Raw genomic sequence first — 17,987 nt, 5'->3', positions numbered from 1 at the left:
CAGACCAGGGCTCGAACCCGTGTCCCCTGCATTGGCAAGCGGATTCTTAACCACTGCTCCACTAGGGAAGTCCTGCTTTCATTTTTGTTGTGCTTTTCATCATATCTAAGAATTCATTGCCAAATCCGAGGTCATGAAAATTTACTCCTATGTTTTCTTTTGAGTTTTATAGTTCTAGCACTCAGTGTAAGTTGTTGGTCCATTCAGTTAAAACTTTTTTTTTTACATGTTTATTGGAGTATAATTGCTTTACAATGTTGTGTTAGTTTCTCCTGTATAACAAAGTGAATCAGCTATACGTATACATATATCCCCATATCCCCTCCCTCTTGCGTCTCCCTCCCACCCTCCTTATCCCGCCCCTCTAGGTGGTCGCAAAGCACCGAGCTAATCTCCCTGTGCCATGCAGCTGCTTCCCACTAGCTATCCATTTTACATTTGGTAGTGTATATACGTCAGTGCTACTCTCTTACGTCGTCCCAGCTTAACCCTTCCCCCTCCCCGTGTCCTCAAGTCCATTCTCTACATCTGTGTCTTTATTCCTGTCCTGCCCTTAGGTTCATCAGAACCCTTTTTTTTTTTTTTTTTAGATTCCATATATATGTGTTAGCATACGGTATTTGTTTTTCTCTTTCTGACTTACTTCACTCTGTATGACAGACTCTAGATCCATCCACCTTACTACAAATAACTCAATTTCGTTTCCTTTTATGGCTGAGTAATATTCCATTGTATATATGTGGCACATCTTCTTTATCCATTCATCTGTCGATGGACGCTTACATTGCTTCCATGTCCTGGCTATTGTAAATAGAGCTGCAATGAACATTGTGGTACATGACTCTTTTTGAATTATGGTTTTCTCAGGGTATATGCCCAGTAGTGGGATTGCTGGGTTATATGGTAATTCTATTTTTAGTTTTTTAAGGAACCTCCATACTGTCCTGCATAGTGGCTGTATCAATTTACATTCCCACCAACAGTGCAAGAGGGTTCCCTTTTCTCCACACCCTCTCCAGCATTTACTGTTTGTAGATTTTTTAATGATGGCCATTCTGACCAGTGTGAGGTGATACCTCACTGTAGTTTTGCTTTGCATTTCTCTAATGATTAGTGATGTTGAGCATCTTTTCATGTCTTTGTTGGCAATCTGTATATCTTCTTTGGAGAAATGTCTCTTTAGGTCTTCTGCCCATTTTTGGATTGGGTTGTTTGTTTTTTTGATATTGAGCTGCATGAGCTGCTTGTATATCTTAGAGATTAATCCTTTGTCCGTTGCTTCGTTTGCAAATAATTTCTCCCATTCTGAGGGATGTCTTTTTGTCTTATGGTTTCCTTTGCTGTGCAAAAGCTTTCAAGTTTCATTAGGTTCCATTTGTTTATTTTTGTTTTTGTTTCCATTTCTCTACGAGGTGGGTCAGAAAGGATCTTGCTGGTTTATGTCACAGAGTGTTCTACCTGTGTTTTCCCTCCAAGAGTTTTATAGTGTCCGGTCTTACATTTAGGTCTTTAATCCATTTTGAGTTTATTTTTGTGTATGGTGTTAGGAAGTGTTCTAATTTCATTCTTTTACATGTAGCTGTCCAGTTTTCCCAGCACCACTTATTGAAGAGGCTGTCTTTTCTCCACCGTATATTCTTGCCTCCTTTGTCAAAGATAAGGTGACCGTATGTGCGTGGCTTTATCTCTGGGCTTTCTGTCCTGTTCCATTGATCACTATTTCGGTGTTTGTGCCAGTACCATACTGTCTTGATTACTGTAGCTTTGTAGTATAGTCTGAAGTCAGGGAGCCTGATTCCTCCAGCTCTGTTTTTCTTTCTCAAGATTGCTTTGGCTCTTTGGGGTCTTCTGTGTTTCCATACAAATTGTGAAATTTTTTGTTCTAGTTCTGTGAAAAATGCCATTGGTAGTTTGATAAGGATTGCATTCAATCTGTAGATTGCTTTGGGTAGTATAGTCATTTTCACAATGTTGATTTTTCCAATCCAAGAACATGGTATATCTCTCCATCTGTTTGTATCATCTTTTAAGTCCTTTCATCATTGTCTTACAGTTTTCTGCATACAGGTCTTTTGTCTCCTTAGGTAGGTTTGTTCCTAGGTATTTTATTCTTTTCGTTGCAATGGTAAATGGGAGTGTTTGCTTAGTTTCTCTTTCAGACTTTTCATCATTAGTGTATAGGAACGCAAGAGATATCTGTGTATTAATTTTATATCCTGCTACTCTACCAAATTCATTGATTAGCTCTAGTAGTTTTCTGGTAACATCTTTAGGATTCTCTATGTATAGTATCATGTCATCTGCAAACAGTGACAGCATTTTCAGTTTATTTTTGTATGGTGTCAAGTAGAGATCCAATTTCACTCTCTTGAGTGTGATATCCTGTTGTCCCTGCACCATTTGTTGAAGAGACCATTGTTTACCCCATTCAATGGTAGACCTTATCTAAAATCAGTTCACCATAAACATATGGGTTTATTCCATTGGTCTGTATGCCAGCACCACATTGTTTTGATTACTCTAACTTTGTGGTATGTTTTGAATTTGAGAAGTGTGAGTTCTCTGACTTAGTGCTTCTTTTCCAATATTGGCTATTCAGGCCCCCTTGTAATTTCATATGAATTTAAAGGTCAGCTTTTCCATTTCTACATAAAAGGCCAGTGGAATTTTGATAGGGATTGCATTTAACCTGTAGATTGTTTGGGTCATATTACCTATTTAACAATATTGAATCTTTCAGTCTGTGAGCACAGGATTCCTTTCCATTTTTTTAGGTCTTTAATTTCTTTCAGCAATGTTTTATAATTTTCAGTGTACAACTCTTTCATCTCCTTAGCTGAATTTATTCTCAGGTGTTTTATTCTTTTGCGTGCTATTTTAAGTGGTATGATTTTACCCTTTTATTGTTATGTAATGTCCTTCTTTATCTCTTTTAACAGTTTTTTACTTAATTCCTATTTTGTCTTGTAGTAAGCCACTTACCCCTTTTTTCTCTTGGTTACAATTTTCATGGAATGTGTTTTTCTGTCCTTTCACTTTAAACTTGTGTATGTCCTTAGATGTAAAATGAATTTCTTATAGATGTGATCAGTTTCAATTGCATTTTGTTTTTTTAATCCATTCTGCCAATACTGTAACCAAAGAAAGTGGGGGTCCCAGCTGCTCACCACTCAGAAGCCAATAAAGGGGCAAAGTTGGTGGAAAGGGAAGTTTGCTTTATTTTCGATGCTGGCAACCCGGGGTGGGGAGGAACTCCTGTCCAGAGGCCGACTCCCCCCAGTTACAGTCAGTGGACAAGAGCTTTCATAGGTGAAGGGAGGGGACAACAGGCAGAAACAGCACTGTCAGCTCTAACAGTCCATCTTGAAATTGGTCATGCGGTGGCCTGATCAGCATCATCGTGATTATTTTAAGTACAGTTAATCTTCAGTTCCAGGGTCGGTTTGTTCCCATTTCCTTGAGGCCAGTTCTCGGAATTGTGGCAGCTTATGTCATGGCTACAGTCTCGTGGTCATCATGTAGTTAACTTCTTCCACCTGGTGGGGGTTTCAGTATCTATAAGACGGCTCATAGGATGTGGCTCAGAATATTATCTATAGCCCTTGAGAAGGAACTAAAGGTCCTTAACTATGCTTAATGACTGAACAGTTATTACTTGGTCTCATTTGACTGTTTTCCTTTGTTTCTGCATTTTCTCATTTCTCCAGTGAAACTTTTTTTTTTTTTTGGCTGCACTGTGCAGCATTTGGAGTCTTAGTTCCCCAACAGGGCATTGAACCTGCACCCCCTGCAGTGGAAGCACAGAGTCTTAACCACTGGACCACTAGGGAGGTCCCTAATTAAACTTATTCTTTGGCTGAAGTTTTTTCACAGACAAAAGGTAGGCCAAGGACATGACAGGAAGGGACTGTAGGGTCCTGCTCCATTGCAGTATGTGTTTTTTTGATTGTAGAGTTTAATCCATTTACATTAGTAAATTAATAATTTACTATAGTAATTACTGATAAGGAAGGATTTGGTATTCCTTTTGGTTGAGTTCTGTATGTCTTAATAGCTTTTTTGTCTCTCATTTCCTCCCTTACTGCCTTCCTTTATGTTTAGTTGATTTTTTTCAGTGACACATTTTGGTTTCTTTTTCATTTCCTTTTGTGTATATTCTATATTTATTTTCTTTGTGGTTATGGTAGGAATTACATATAATATCTATTTTAAACTGATACAGTCAATTGCAGACAAAAACTCCTATACAGACGCACCTCCACTCTGTTACATTATTGGTGTTACAGATAATATCTTTATATACTGTGTACCCATTAATGTAGACTTATAATTATTTTTTATGCTTTTGTCTTTTAAAATCTGTAGAAGAATAAAAATTATGAACCAGTATCACAGTAATACTGGTTTTTATGTTTGTCCTTGTATTTACCTTTACCAGAGAACTTTATATTTTTGTATGACAAGTTACTATCTAGCATCTTTTCATTTGAGCTTGAAAGACATGCTTTAGCATTTCTCGTAGGGCACATCTAGTGGTAATGAATTTTCTCAGCTTTTGTTTATCTAGGAGTATCTTAGTTTTTCCTCCCTCGTTTTTTTTACATTTATTTATTTATTTATATTTTGGGCTGCATTGGGTCTTCGTTGCTGTACGCGGGCTTTCTCTAGTTGCAGCGAGTGGGCGTTACTCTTTGTTGCGGTGTGTGGGCTCTAGGCACGTGGGCTTCAGTAGTTGTGGCTCACAGGCTCAGTAATTGTGGCTTGCGGGCTCTAGAGCACAGCCTCAGTAGTTGTGGCACACGGGCTTAGTTGCTCCACAGTATGTGGGATCTTCCCGGTCCAGGGCTCGAACCCGTGTCCCCTGCATTGGCAAGCAAATTCTTAATCACTGCACCGCCAGGGAAGCCCCATTATTTCTTAAATAAGATCTTTGCCCCTTTCTCCTCCTGGGATTCCCATAATGCACATATCGGTCCACTTGATGATGTCGTATAAGTAAGTCACTTAGACTCTGTTCACTTTGCTTCATTCTTTTCCTTTTTGCTCTTCAGACTCAATAACTTCGAATGACCTATCATCAATTTTGCTGATCTTTTTTTATGCCTATTTGAGTCTGTTGTTGAAATAATGAATTTTCAATTCAGTTGATGTATTTTTCAGCTCCAGAATATTTCTTTGGTTCTTTTTAATAATAATATCTGTCTCTTTGTTGATAGTCTCATTTTGTTCACGTCATTTTCCTGATTTCCTTTCATTCTTTGTGTTTTCCTTTAGTTCTTTGAGCACGTTTAAGACAGTTGTTTTAAAGTCTTTGTCTAGTAAATCTGAAACCTTTCTTTCTTTCTTTCTTTCTTTCTTTCTTTCTTTCTTTCTTTCTTTCTTACTTTCTTCCTTTCCATTCTTTCCTTTCTTTCCTTTCTTTCTTCTGTGCTGGGTCTTAGTGGTGGCACATGGGATCTTTTAGTTGTGGCGTGCGAACTCTTAGTTGTGGCATGCATGTGGGATCTGGTTCCCCATCCAGGGATCAAACCTGGGCGCCCTGCATTGGGAGTGCGGAGTCTTACCTACTGGACCACCAGGGAAGTCCCAGCATGTGTTTGTATGCTTTGTGATCTTTGGTTGAAAACTGCACATTAGAGAAAATAACATACTCTCCCAGTCTTTGCACACTGACTGTGTATGGAGGAAAACCTTCATTAATGAGTCCAACATGAAGGTGCAACATTTTTTCAGGCCTTTTCTGGGCATATGTGTTCCCTGGACATGTGCGTTTTTTGTTTTCCTTTCCCCTTGTGTATTTACTTTTAATTTCCCTAAGAGAGTCACACCTGCTTCTTCTATGAGCCTTATATGTTCTGTTGTATTCCTCTGCCCATAATCTTTTGCCCCCATCTGTCCACATGACTTCTGTCCCCCTGTGGTTTTCACATGCCGCAACTCCTGCTACTGCCTTTCACGGCTTCCAACCTGAGACCCAAAATATACCACCATTCCTGGCTGACCTCCAAGTTAAGACAGTATTGAAACTAGTCCCTAAGGCAACCATAGACAGTCTAGAACATATCAGACATTCCACTTACTTCCTTCCACCTGGAGGGGGAGAACTGAGAATTGGGCCATTTCATCCCAACCACATTGGGGAGGGTGTGGAACAAGGGCAAGCAAACATGCCACAAAATTTCCTACTGTTTTTAGTGTGGGTTTTTCTTGATTGGGTGTTCTCTTGGTTGCTCAAGATCTTTGACTGGTTTCCAGAGTTCCCACAAAGCCATTTTAGTCAGTCTCTATTTGTTTATATAATATTTCCATGGGGAAACAAGGGCTTGGAGCTTCATAGTCTGCCATCTTTCTGACATCATCCTCATGAACACTTTGAATGCCCTAAATTACCTAAAGAAACTTTCTCATCAGCTTTTCCCCTCCCAGTGAAGTGTTATAAAAAATCAACAGTGACAGGATAATGTCTTGAATTAGATTCTTGTCAGACTGCTTACTCTACCACATACAGTTCTCCTGAGCCAGCATACTGTTGATCACCTACATGTCTTTACTTTGTTTACCAGTCCCACTACTGTTCGTTCTTTTATAATTAAATTGTTAGAATGATCCGTGCTCAGGAATCATTTCTCTTACGAAGCCTTCCTTGGCGCCCTTCCTCCAGTCTTCAAAGAGAGATAATTACTTCCACCTCCATTCGTTCAACAAGTAATTTTTTAGTCAATCATGCTTTTATAGTCATATAAATAATAGTTTTGAAAATCCAGTATTCTACATTAATATGTCATTTTTATGTACCTGTTATCTGAAAACAATGATCCATCTCTTTAGTGTTACAGACCATTTTTAAAGAATGTAAGAGGGTGGAGGTGGGCGGTGGGATGAATTGGGAGATTAGGACTGACATATATACACTGATATGTATAAAATAGGTAACTAATAAGAACCTGCTGTATAGCACAGGGAACTCCACTTCCCTGTACAGTGGAAACTAACACAACATTGTAAAAAACTATACCCCAATTTAAAAAAAAAAAAAAAGAATATAAGATATATTCTCAATACCTCTGATGTTCAAGAATATTTGAGACCAATATATATTTTCGGTCTTTTTGCTGAAGGGTTTTGTGTGCAGTTTACTAGAAAATAAACTAGAAAAAAAGGAATTCTAGCCATTTAATCTTTATTCCTCTGGCTGCAGTGTTCCCATATTAAAAACGTGTTCAAACAGCCAGTGCAACTCGGGATCCATGGTTTTGAACGTGATAGGCAGTACATAACTTCTGAAACATAAAGTACTTCCCCATGACAAATAGGAATCAAATGCACTACAAATTTACAAAATCCTGTGGAAGTCAGAATGAAAGCACAACGACTCTACCTAGATCTATGTTTTTCAATCATACTTGGAGACGTTCGGCGAGAGGTTATACCCCAGTGAGCCCTCTATGCACAGGTGACCGTTATTTATTCATGTTACTCTTTACTCAGTTGGTTCCATGCTAACCCAGATGAGCTGTGTTGGAGCTTGTTGGAAGGGTGTATATGCAGTGGGTCAGGTTGTACCACAGGTGAGATGACAGAATGGAATGTGGGAAGGTGTGTGGAGCAGAAGGTTTAAGCATTATAGATGGGCATTTCCCCAGAAGGTTAAAAACTGTCAGTGACAGTCGAAATAGGGTATTGAGCAGGGAGCCAAGTAATTTTAAAAGACTGAAAATATTAAGCTTATTTTCTCAACTCTTTTGGGGACTTAATCAAGAAATGTGTTTCTCTTAAGTGCAGGCCGGAAAAAAAGCTTGGGTCCCTGTACCGGATCCTCACAGGAGCACAGCACTCAGTCACACCTATCACTTGAGTGCCTGCTTGTCACATTTAGAGTGTAACCTGGCCAAGTCTTCAAAACCGCAGGGATAAAAAGTGGTTCTTATCAATGTCGAATACAGTGTTTCTCTAAATTCAAAGAACTAATCACAAATATCAGCAGGTATATTTTGAATACATACTGTGTGTCAGGCATTCTCTCTAGGAGCTTTGTATTCAGTAGCTAACCAACAAAATCTCTGCTTTTGCAGAGCTTTTCTGGTGGGCTTGGAGAGGGTAGGGGGGGACTGGGTTGCAGAAACAGATAAGCAAATATATGTTCAGTGTTTAAAAATGCAATGAAAAAAAGTGTAGCAGGGCAGAAAGTGACCTTTGGGAGGTGGTACTGTTTCATATAGATAGGGTGGTCAGGGAAGGCATCTTTGCTAAGGAGTGCCATTGATCAGAACTCTGAAGGTGGTGATAGAGCAAGCCATGTTGGATATGTAATAAATATCACAAGCTTTTTTTACTGTGAGATTATGTTTATTATAGGCAATTTAGAAAATGAAGTTAAGCTAATAGAAAAATTTATTATTGTATTTCCTCTTAGAACTAATCTCATCATTAATGTTTTGATATACCTCTTTGCTTTTTTCATATTTAATAGTTGCCTTTGACTCTGTTGGCTCTTTCCAGAAAAGCTGGTCATTTGTTTCTCAGCACTGTGTTTCACTTGATGTGAACACTGCATCCATTTAAAATTGTAAAAAGGTACACTGTGATTCTTTTTTCCTTTTTCTTAAAAAAAAATTTATATATTTATTTTGCCTGCGCCGTGTCTTAGTTGCAGCTCACGGGATCTTTAGTGGCGGCATGCAGACTCTTAGTTTCAGCCTGCATGCAGGATTTAGTTCCCCGACCAGGGATCAAACCCAGGCCCCCTGCATTGGGAGCGTGGGGTCTTAGCCACTGGACCACCAGGGAAGTCCCGGGTACACTGTAATTCTGAGAAGATGAGACAAGGGCAAGAGTTTTGAATTTCATAGAATAAGGCTAAAGGAAATGTTTCTGACCTGATTTCATAAAGCACCACTTTTACACTTTTTAGATTTTTAACCAAGCTTTAAGTTTATAGTTGGTAGAAACTTCTGACAAGAACTTAGAATGGTATTTATATTTGGTGTTTCTGTTCCTTTAATTTTGAAGTTCACTTATTCCTTAGAACTAAGGAAAAGATCCTGATCTCATGTGAAGGACTCATTCCCTTGTTTTATGTATTATATTCCTTTGTTACAGGCAAAGAAGAGTAAAACCAAAATGCCATCTCTGGTAAAGAAATGGCAGAGTATCCAGCGTGAGTTAGATGAAGAGGAGAACTCTAGTTCCAGTGAAGAGGACCGAGAATCAACCGCACAGAAGCGAATTGAGGAGTGGAAACAGCAGCAGCTGGTCAGGTAAAAGAAAGAACCATAGATGGGGCGGATAGTGGTGGTTGTAGCTGTGGTTTTAGAACCATCACGTTCTTAAAATCATAGCCCTTAATTTGATTCCTTTACAGACTTACCTAAGCAGTTTTTAGTTCATAGAAATGTTTATTTCCCTGTAAAAATTATAGTCTAGCCTTTTTCAAAATCAGAAACATCAGATTTGTAATACTTCCCACTGATTGTTCCTCTTAGGCAAAGAGCTATCTTAACCCTGAGCATATGGGGAAGACAGTCATCCCCGTTTACATGTAGCTCCAAGAGACTCTTTTATATGTATACTTTTAAATTTTACAAATAATTTACAGACATAAAAAATAAAGAGGAGAAAACTTAATTAGAAATTTTAGTAAGAATTTAAACATAGCTAACTCAAATTTGTGTTTATTTTCCTGGTTTTTGGAGGTACGCGTACTGAACGAGCAGCGTTCCTTGAGTGCAGCTGATTGCTCAGTTGTCAACGCGCAACGTGCAGCACGCTTCTCTCAGAAATGCTGCCAGGTTGCAGGCTCATCTCTGATAGGTTCTGGCTTATCATTACTGCTGGTTCTTGCACTTGCAGCCTCCATAAATGCAGTACTTAGGAAAATACTTGGGGGACTTCCCTCGCGGTCCAGTGGTTAGGACTCTGCGCTTTCACTGCTGAGGGCCTGGCTTCAGTCCCTGCTCGGGGAAAGATCCTGCACGGCGTGGCCAAAAAAAAAAAAAAAAATTTGGGAGAGGATAGCCATCTTTGCTTCATAATTCAGAACATTTTCATTCTTAGATCCATAAACACTAATTGGAATAGTCATTCCAGTGAATTTTTTTGTTCCTAAAATATCTATTTCTCTCCAGCCACTCCACACCTGCTTTCAGCATTTGTCCCACTTATGAACCTTATCAAATAAATTTTAGCATATAGCAGTATAAAACCTGAAAGGTTTCTAAGGAAAATGTGATAGTCCCAGTTCTTGTTACAAAATACTGGGTGAAGGAGGTTGTTCAGATTTATTTATTATTTATTTATTTTATTTATTTTTGGCTGTGTTGGGTCTTAGTTGCAGCACACGGGATCTTTGTTGAGGCATGTGGGATCTTTCGTTGCGGCGCGAGGGCTTCTCTCTAGTTGGGGCATACTCATTTTCTCTTCTCTAGTTGTGGTGCGCGGGTTCCAGAGCACGTGGGCTCTGTAGTTTGCGGCGTACGGGCTCTAGTTGAGGTGTACGAGCTCAGTAGTTGTGGCGCTCGGGCTTAGTTGCCCTGCAGCATGTGGGGTCTTAGTTCCCTGCCCAGGGATCGAACCCGCATACCCTGCATTGTAAGGCGGATTCTTTACCACTGGACCACCAGGGAAGTCCCAGGTTGTTCTTTTCAATGAGAATACTGTATTTCCTTTTTGACCTTACATTTCCTTACTTTTACAAGAATGTGTTGTTTTCCTTCAGTATGTTCACTCATCAGTCTTGAATTTGAGAAGATTCATCTAGATTATGGTCCTCTTATCACTCATAGTCTGAGATTTTACTTATCCAGTCAATTTTACCATCACAATTAGAATCTACAGTGCCTCTGTCTCTTTGCATTTATCTGATTGTATAATATTGGGGAGCAGTAGGGGAGACTATGAAGATGTTGTCTCCAGACTTCTTTTTTACTTCCTTGAAAGGAGTTACACTGTTTTGGGCAACACAATAAGAAAACTGAGGGATGGTATTAGTGATAATTTATTTCACTTTTGTATCATCCTTGTAGGTGATTCCATTATTCTTCAGCTTTCTTACTATTTTAGTCATTTTTTAATATTGCTGGGAATTGACTAATGATTAATTCCTACAATGATGAAATAGCAAACTATTTCAAGATGATGGGAAGTCACAAAGATTCTGTAATTAATCTTAGCTTATTTTAGATTTATAAAAGGGTCTAACGCACCCGTTCTGGTAATTGTAAGTTACAATCTGAGTTTTTGTTTGTTTTTGCCGTGCTGCGAAGCTTGTGGGATTGAACCCAGGCCCTCGTCAGTGAAAGCATGGAGTCCTAACTACTGTACCACCAGGGCGTTCCCTAGAATCTGAGTCTTAATCGGTTTTATAAATGACTGAATAAGCCATGAGAGATCAATCCTAATTAGAACTGATCAAAGAAGAGTCTCAAAAACATTAGGTCCAACGGTCCCTGATGGTATGTTAAGAGTTAAATATATCTTCCTATGTGTTAAATATATCTAGAATAAAGAATCATAACTCCTAGGGACCAAGAAATACTTTTACAAGAATGTGTTATTTTCCTTCAGTATGGCTTCAGTGGTTACTGGGGAGATATAAAAACAAATATGCACTTACATATAAATAGAACTATAGAGAAGAGTGCTTTGTATGTGTTTGGTTGACCTATCAATTAAGAAATTTGATGAAGAATAACGCTGGTACTTAGCTGAGAAACTTGAAACATTTTCATGAACATAGATACCATATATCACATTTTCGGTTTCAGTTAGCTTTTATTTGCTAGGAAATAAACAGTTTCGTTCTTTTTCTTTCCAGTGAAGTAATTTAATCTGTATGTTGTTTTCACAGTGGCATGGCAGAGAGAAATGCTAATTTCGAAGCCCTTCCTGAAGATTGGCGAGCAAGACTGAAGAGAAGAAAAATGGCTCCAAACACATAGTTTTTTAAATTGTTTAAATTTTTATTACCTTTTTTGTTTGTTTTTGTTTTGTTTTTTTAATCATTTCAGAGTCTTAACCAGTCTTACTGTTGTCAATAAACTATAAATGTTATGAGGGAGAGCATATGAATTTCCTGGGCAAGAGTATACACGTACAAAATTGCCACATTTGTGAAATGTAATTTTTTTGCTTTGCTGGAAGGTGAGGTGACTGAATGCTTTGACCTGGCTGCCTTTATTCTCACGCTGGCACACTCAGCTGTTAGGTACATTAACCTCATCAGTCTGGAACATGCGGCTCATGAGTATGACACCTCTGTAGAGGACTCACTAACGAAAAGGGAAGGATTTTCCTGCCTCATAGAGGCTCTTGTAATTCCTAGTGTGGCACTCTCTCTCTCATTAACTTCTTCAGAACAAGTGCAATTAAGAAAGCAGCTCTATATTTTGCCTTGCTTAACTGGGATTATAGGAATCTCTTTCTGACCTCTTCCTCTAGTCTGCCACCCCTGAAGTGCTGAGATATATCAAGTCGTTCACCTTGTGCTAACAGATGGCCACACTCTTCAGAGTATTCTTTCTCACAAATTCTAGAACTGATAAAGATAGCTCAGTCATTTCACATACTAGGTGGCATATTTAAATTACAATATAGGTGGCGGCAGCAGCAGTAGGTGTTAGTGTCTTTGAGAATTTCCCCCTCACATATGTGGCAGTAAATGTAACAAAAGCCACTGTATGTATTGATGTGTCTCCATTGTCTTAACCTTGGTCCAAAGTTCACCTTCCATTTATGTGTGAATGTATTCTGCATAAAATTCCAGTATTTAAAAAGCAGTTTACTGTTCTGTACTTTCTATTGTATCACAATCAGGTAAAAGTCACTTTAAACTGAAGAAAAAGCAAATTGTGTTTTAAAACTGTTTGTATTTCTCCAGTTTCTGACCTTGTAAATTTGTATATATGCACTAATAAAGCTTTTTTTATACTTCTGATTGGTTATTCTTTTGCTCCTGTTTTGCCTGTTAACTCCACGATTATGTAACCAAGACTGACTTTAAGTCAATTGTTTTTTCTAATCAAGTATAGTGTAAGGTATGTGCAAACATTGAAGAACAGCTCCAGGAAAAAAAGCATCAGGATCTTGAGCCCGTTGTGGGGTGCGAGGACGGGGTTAGAAAAACAGGCCTCTAGTACCAGAAGGTACGGTGTGACTTAAATTTTGGAGCTTGTAGTCTATAATATTAGCTAGTGTTTGGCCTACTTAAATCCTGGAAATGATGTAATGTTAATATTGTGAAAAAAATAAAGGTGCTTTATATTTTTTCCACTAATTACAAAAGTTATGTATACTTATAGTCATGTAAAGTTAAAGACAACAATAGTTAGAATTTTATTCTAGTATATTTATATGCATATAATTGTCTAATCAGTGTCATGTATGCTTGTGTGTGGGTTTTTTTACCATTATGTATTTAGGTGACCGTTTTGTATATAAATTGTTTTTCTGGCCTTCCCTGGTGGCGCATTGGTTAAGAATCCACCTGCCAATGCAGGGGACACGGGTTTGATCCCTGGCCTGGGAGGATCCCACATGCTGCAGAGCAGCTAAGCCCGTGCACCGCAGCTGCTGAGCCTGTGCTCTAGAGCCTGCGAGCCACAAATACTGAGCCCTCGTGCCTGGAGCCCATGCTCCCAGGGGGGAGGCCACTGCAATGGGAAGCCCACGCACCGCAACGGGGAGTGGCCCCTGCTCGCTGCAGCTAGAGAAAGCCCGCACGCTGCAGCGAAGACCCAATGCAGGAAAGATAAATTTTAAAAAATGAAATTCTTAAAAACACATGTAGCATAGAATTTTAAAAAATAAAAACTTGTTTTTCTTGTAATTTGCGTAGAGCATATTTCTGGAAATAAAGGCTGTCAACTAGCCATTAAAGCTTTTGCTTTAAGTGCCTAACAGTTTTCCAGACTTCTAGGAATAGTTATAGGGACGAAGTGCCTTTGTCCCTCTCCTGCCAGAAAGGAGCATTTTTTAGAATCTGACAATTTGATAGTCAAAATGTATGGTTTTAATTTACTAGTATGTTTTCAGTGTAGGAGGTAATTTTTCAATTCTAGCTATGGGATGGAGAGAATATAAGGTGAAAGAAGGGAAGCGGCTCCCTTTGAGCAATACTCAACAGTTTCCTAAAGCTGAGGAACAGCTGCTTTTTTGTTGTTTGGGGCCCGGCCACGGGGCATGCGGGATCTTAGTTCCCCAGCCAGCGATCGAATCCGTCTCCCCTGCAGTGTAAGCACGGAGTCTGAAACACGGGACCACCAGGGAAGTCCCCATCAATGCAATTTCTAATCCCCAGAAGCCAGGCTGCAATACTGTATGAAAGGAATGAGTGAATCCTTGGTACCTCAACGCCAGTCTTCGACTTTTCCCCGGTTCCCCACCCCTTCCTCGGAGGCGGAGCCTCGCTCTCCGGAAGCGCCCAGCCGCCCCGCCCTCCCGCTTCCGTCTCGTGGTTGCTAGGCTACTGGGGCTCTAGTGGAAAGCAGTGTCCCGTGAGCGTGGCGAGCGTGTCTTGTGGCCGGTGCGCGACTGGGCCTCTACCTGCGGACCGTGTCCCCCGCCTCGCTCACGCTCCTCTGTCGCCACAGGCTCTGCACGCACCCCTGCTGCCCCGGACGGGCCGGGGCGCGGAGGCGGTAGCAACCTTCTCTCTGCAGTTGTAGGAGATCTCTACGCCCCGTCCCGCGACTCTCCGGGAAACTGCCCTTCGCCACCTTCTCCCTGACCAGGAAGCCCTGAATCCCTGAATTCCGTTTTCAGAGCCCACTCTCCGAGCCCCTGACCTTTCTTTTCCACCCACCCCGAGACGACTGCGCCGGACCCGTCATCCCCTTTTCTTTCACTTTCGTGCGGCGACCTGGTGGTGGGCATCTCCCTCACTGGGGGCGGGGGTGGGGGGGGGGAAGAAGCATGGGGCCAGCAGGGGTCCTGGCGCCTCCGGAGGAGGAGGGTGGAAGACAAGCCGCTCTCCCAAATTATTCAGGTGCGCATCCGGGCCTCGTGGCGGGTCCTTGCTTATCTGAGGAGAGGTTGGGTTGGCAGGGAAAACGGAGCGGTACCGCAGGGTTTCCTAAAGTAGCGTGGGAGCTGCGAAGCGGAGGGAGGAGACGTGGGTGAATTTCGACAGTTTTTCAGTTGTCCTGCTCTGGTTTTTTAGCTTCTCCTATGTAATCAACTGCCCTTTTGGAAATTGGGCAGGGATTGTTGCTGGATGCCGGTGTCGCTGACTGGTCTTCAGCATACATACCATGCAGAAGTAACATGTTCCCAGCTTTGGAAACAGAGCTAAAGCAGCAGGTCGGTACACACTCTTCTCCAGGCACTCTACGGAAATCCAGTACTAGATCCGCAGGTATATTCTGGTGGCACCTTTTTCTGGCTGGAGATCTCGATCCCAAAGATAGAATAATTTGCACAAATGTCTTTCACATGGTTTGTTTACAGAAGTTCTCAGGTATAGTGTCCTCTGCAGCAATGCTTGTGTACTTTTGTTAAGAGTCAGTATTATTCTTATAACAGGCTGCTATAATAATTACTCTATAATTATGAAAGCACTTTCCTGATTGAGATGGCCTATCATTTCACAGACTCTTCCTGATCCCTATGAAGACTTTATGTACCATCACCTCCAGTACTATGGCTACTTTAAAGGTAATATCTCATTCTTATCTAGCATCACCTTTCCTGGGTTCATGAAGTAAATTGTTTGATCAACTGAGAGAGTTGTGCTTGGATAAACTGATGAATTTTTCCAGCACCACCGTTAGTGAAAGAACTTCCTTTCCCTACTGATATGCTGTGTTACCTCTGTTGCGTATCCACTTACACAAGGGTCTGTTTGTCTATCCTTGCACCAATACCACCCTTTCTTAATGACACCACATGGCATTAAAATAGTCTTGATATCTGGAAAGACATGTCCTCCCATATTGTCGTTCTTCAAAAGTGTCTTGGCTCTTCTTACCTTTTTATATAATTTTAGAATTGGCTTGTGATGCTTAAAAAAAAAATGGGATTACATTGAATCTATAGATCAAATTTGACAAGAAATGAGAATTTTCCAATACCAGGTTCTCCCATCTATTAATATAGTCTAATTCTCTAATTTACTTAGGTCCTCCTTAATGTCTCCCAATAAGATTTATACTTTTTTTTCATAGAACTGCATATTTGTATGCTATTATAAGTGGTATCTTTTTGAATTTTGATCTTCTAACTTTGCTCCTGGTATTTAGAAATAAAATTTAGGTTTTTATATTGATTTTATTTCTATCAACCTTGTTAGACTTTCTTATTAACTATTTCATTTTGTAATTTGTTGAAAACTGAATTTCCAGTTCACCAGATTCAGCAGAGCCCTCAGGACAAAGCAGCTCCCACTCTGAGTGCTCCACTTTCACTCTGAGTACTTGCCTTCACTTGGTCGTATAGCTGCCTCCCAATTTTCCACTTTACCATACTGCTTCTCAAGTCTTCTCCTCAGCATGAAATGGAGAAAATGATGTTTAATTCACATAAATTGGAATGTGAAAGCTCTTTGGAAAATGGGTTGTATTCATTGTAAAGGCCTGTGGTGGCAGGTGGTGACTAGAAGGCGGTTTGCTAGTAGTAGTGGTTTGGGTGTTGACCTACATGTTGGAGGTGATGAACTAGCCTTCCAGCACGTTTCATTAAACTGCCTATTCTTAGCTGAGAGGGGCAGTTTACCAAACTCTGCTACGCACCAGCATGTTTGGAAGAATAATCCTCGATACCTGTTGAGTGGCTCTTTTGGGGAAACAGCGGATTTGATACCAGACCCCTTGCAAAAGGAGAAGCGTCTGTGTGAGTAATAATCAGTGTTGTATGACCCCCAGAACCCTCACTTCCTTGAGCAACAGCTCCCGGTGTTCAGGAGAACGTGGCCTAACGTGGGAGAAGCCAGGGGAGCAGGCTTGGCCACTGTTTCTGACATCACTCAAAAATGTTCTCTCTTGGGGCTTCCCTGGTGGCGCAGTGGTTAAGAATCCGCCTGCCAATGCAGGAGACACGGGTTCGAGTCCTGTTCCGGGAAGATCCCATATGCCGCGGAGCAACTGAGCCCGCGAGCCACAACTGCTGAGCCCGCACGCCTAGAGCCCATGCCCTGCTACAAGAGAAGCCACCACAGTGAGAAGCCCGTGCACTGCAATGAAGAGTAGCCCCCCTCGCCACAACTAAAGAAAGCCCGTGTGCAGCAACAAAGACCCAACACAGCCAAAATGAATAAATAAAATTTTTTTTTAAATGTTCTCTCTTAAAAAACAAAGAAAGAAATTTTTTAAATGAAAAATAACAAAACAAAAATTCTCTCTAGATCTGCTTTGGATTGTAGGTTTAAATTAAAATACTATGCATTCTGGATGATCTTCCTCCAAATTGTTGGAAAATTTGTTAAAACTCCTTGGTCAAGAGTAACACATTGATTTTTTTTCATGCAGTTTTGATGGATATATTTGTTAAGGCTCTTTGCATAAGAGTGGTGGAAACCAATTCCAACTAGCTTAAGCAAAAATAATTTTTTACAGGGATTCCACAAGTTTCTTCTGGAATCCAAGGGTAGGAATGCAGTTGAATTTCTCCCTCAGTATATATCCAACCAAACATCAGTTCACTTCTCTTTATTGCACATCCTTCCCCCACCCTAACCCTCCCCCAGCTACCATCATCTCACTATTGAAACAGCCTCATAATTGGTCTCTTGGCTTCTCTTGTTCCATGATGCCCCCTTCCAATCCATTTTCCACACAGCAGTGTTCTTTTTTATGTGCAAATCTGATTGTGTCCCTTTTCTAGTTAAAAATCTATGAATGACACAAGACCCAAAAGCCATAAAATATAACACTGATAATTTTTACAGCAAAAATTTAAATTTCTGTATAGAAAATAGTACCATTAGTAAAGGAAAATAATTGGAAAAAAATTTTGTGACAAATATGTCAAAGGATTAATTTCCTTAACATGATAACTCT

At 40.3% G+C, this 17,987-nt stretch overlaps 2 protein-coding genes across 5 annotated transcripts in view; both read left to right on the top strand.

Moving 5' to 3' along the window:
• FNBP4 (formin binding protein 4) overlaps window positions 1-12,931 on the top strand; it is a 39,512-nt gene extending 26,581 nt beyond the window's left edge. Inside the window, exons 16-17 of the mRNA XM_061201763.1 lie at window positions 9,100-9,257; window positions 11,846-12,931. Coding sequence (XP_061057746.1) covers window positions 9,100-9,257; window positions 11,846-11,936 — 249 coding nt within the window. The 3' untranslated portion in view covers window positions 11,937-12,931. The remainder of the gene's footprint in view (window positions 1-9,099; window positions 9,258-11,845) is intronic.
• A 1,986-nt stretch (window positions 12,932-14,917) lies between these two features.
• AGBL2 (AGBL carboxypeptidase 2) overlaps window positions 14,918-17,987 on the top strand; it is a 38,142-nt gene continuing 35,072 nt past the window's right edge. For 3 of the 4 annotated variants that reach the window (XM_061203324.1, XM_061203323.1, XM_061203322.1), the window contains exons 1-3: window positions 14,918-14,980; window positions 15,155-15,294; window positions 15,585-15,648. In XM_061203324.1, coding sequence (XP_061059307.1) covers window positions 15,259-15,294; window positions 15,585-15,648 — 100 coding nt within the window. In that variant the 5' untranslated portion in view covers window positions 14,918-14,980; window positions 15,155-15,258. Of the gene's footprint in view, window positions 14,981-15,154; window positions 15,295-15,584; window positions 15,649-16,686; window positions 16,822-17,987 lie in introns of all 4 variants that reach the window. The other variant, XM_061203325.1, reaches the window with a different exon arrangement.

Source organism: Eubalaena glacialis, chromosome 10 (assembly GCF_028564815.1).
Source record: "Eubalaena glacialis isolate mEubGla1 chromosome 10, mEubGla1.1.hap2.+ XY, whole genome shotgun sequence".
NCBI lineage: Eukaryota > Metazoa > Chordata > Mammalia > Artiodactyla > Balaenidae > Eubalaena > Eubalaena glacialis.
The sequence above is the reverse complement of the archived record's forward strand: the minus strand, read 5'-3'. Positions and strand labels throughout refer to the sequence as shown.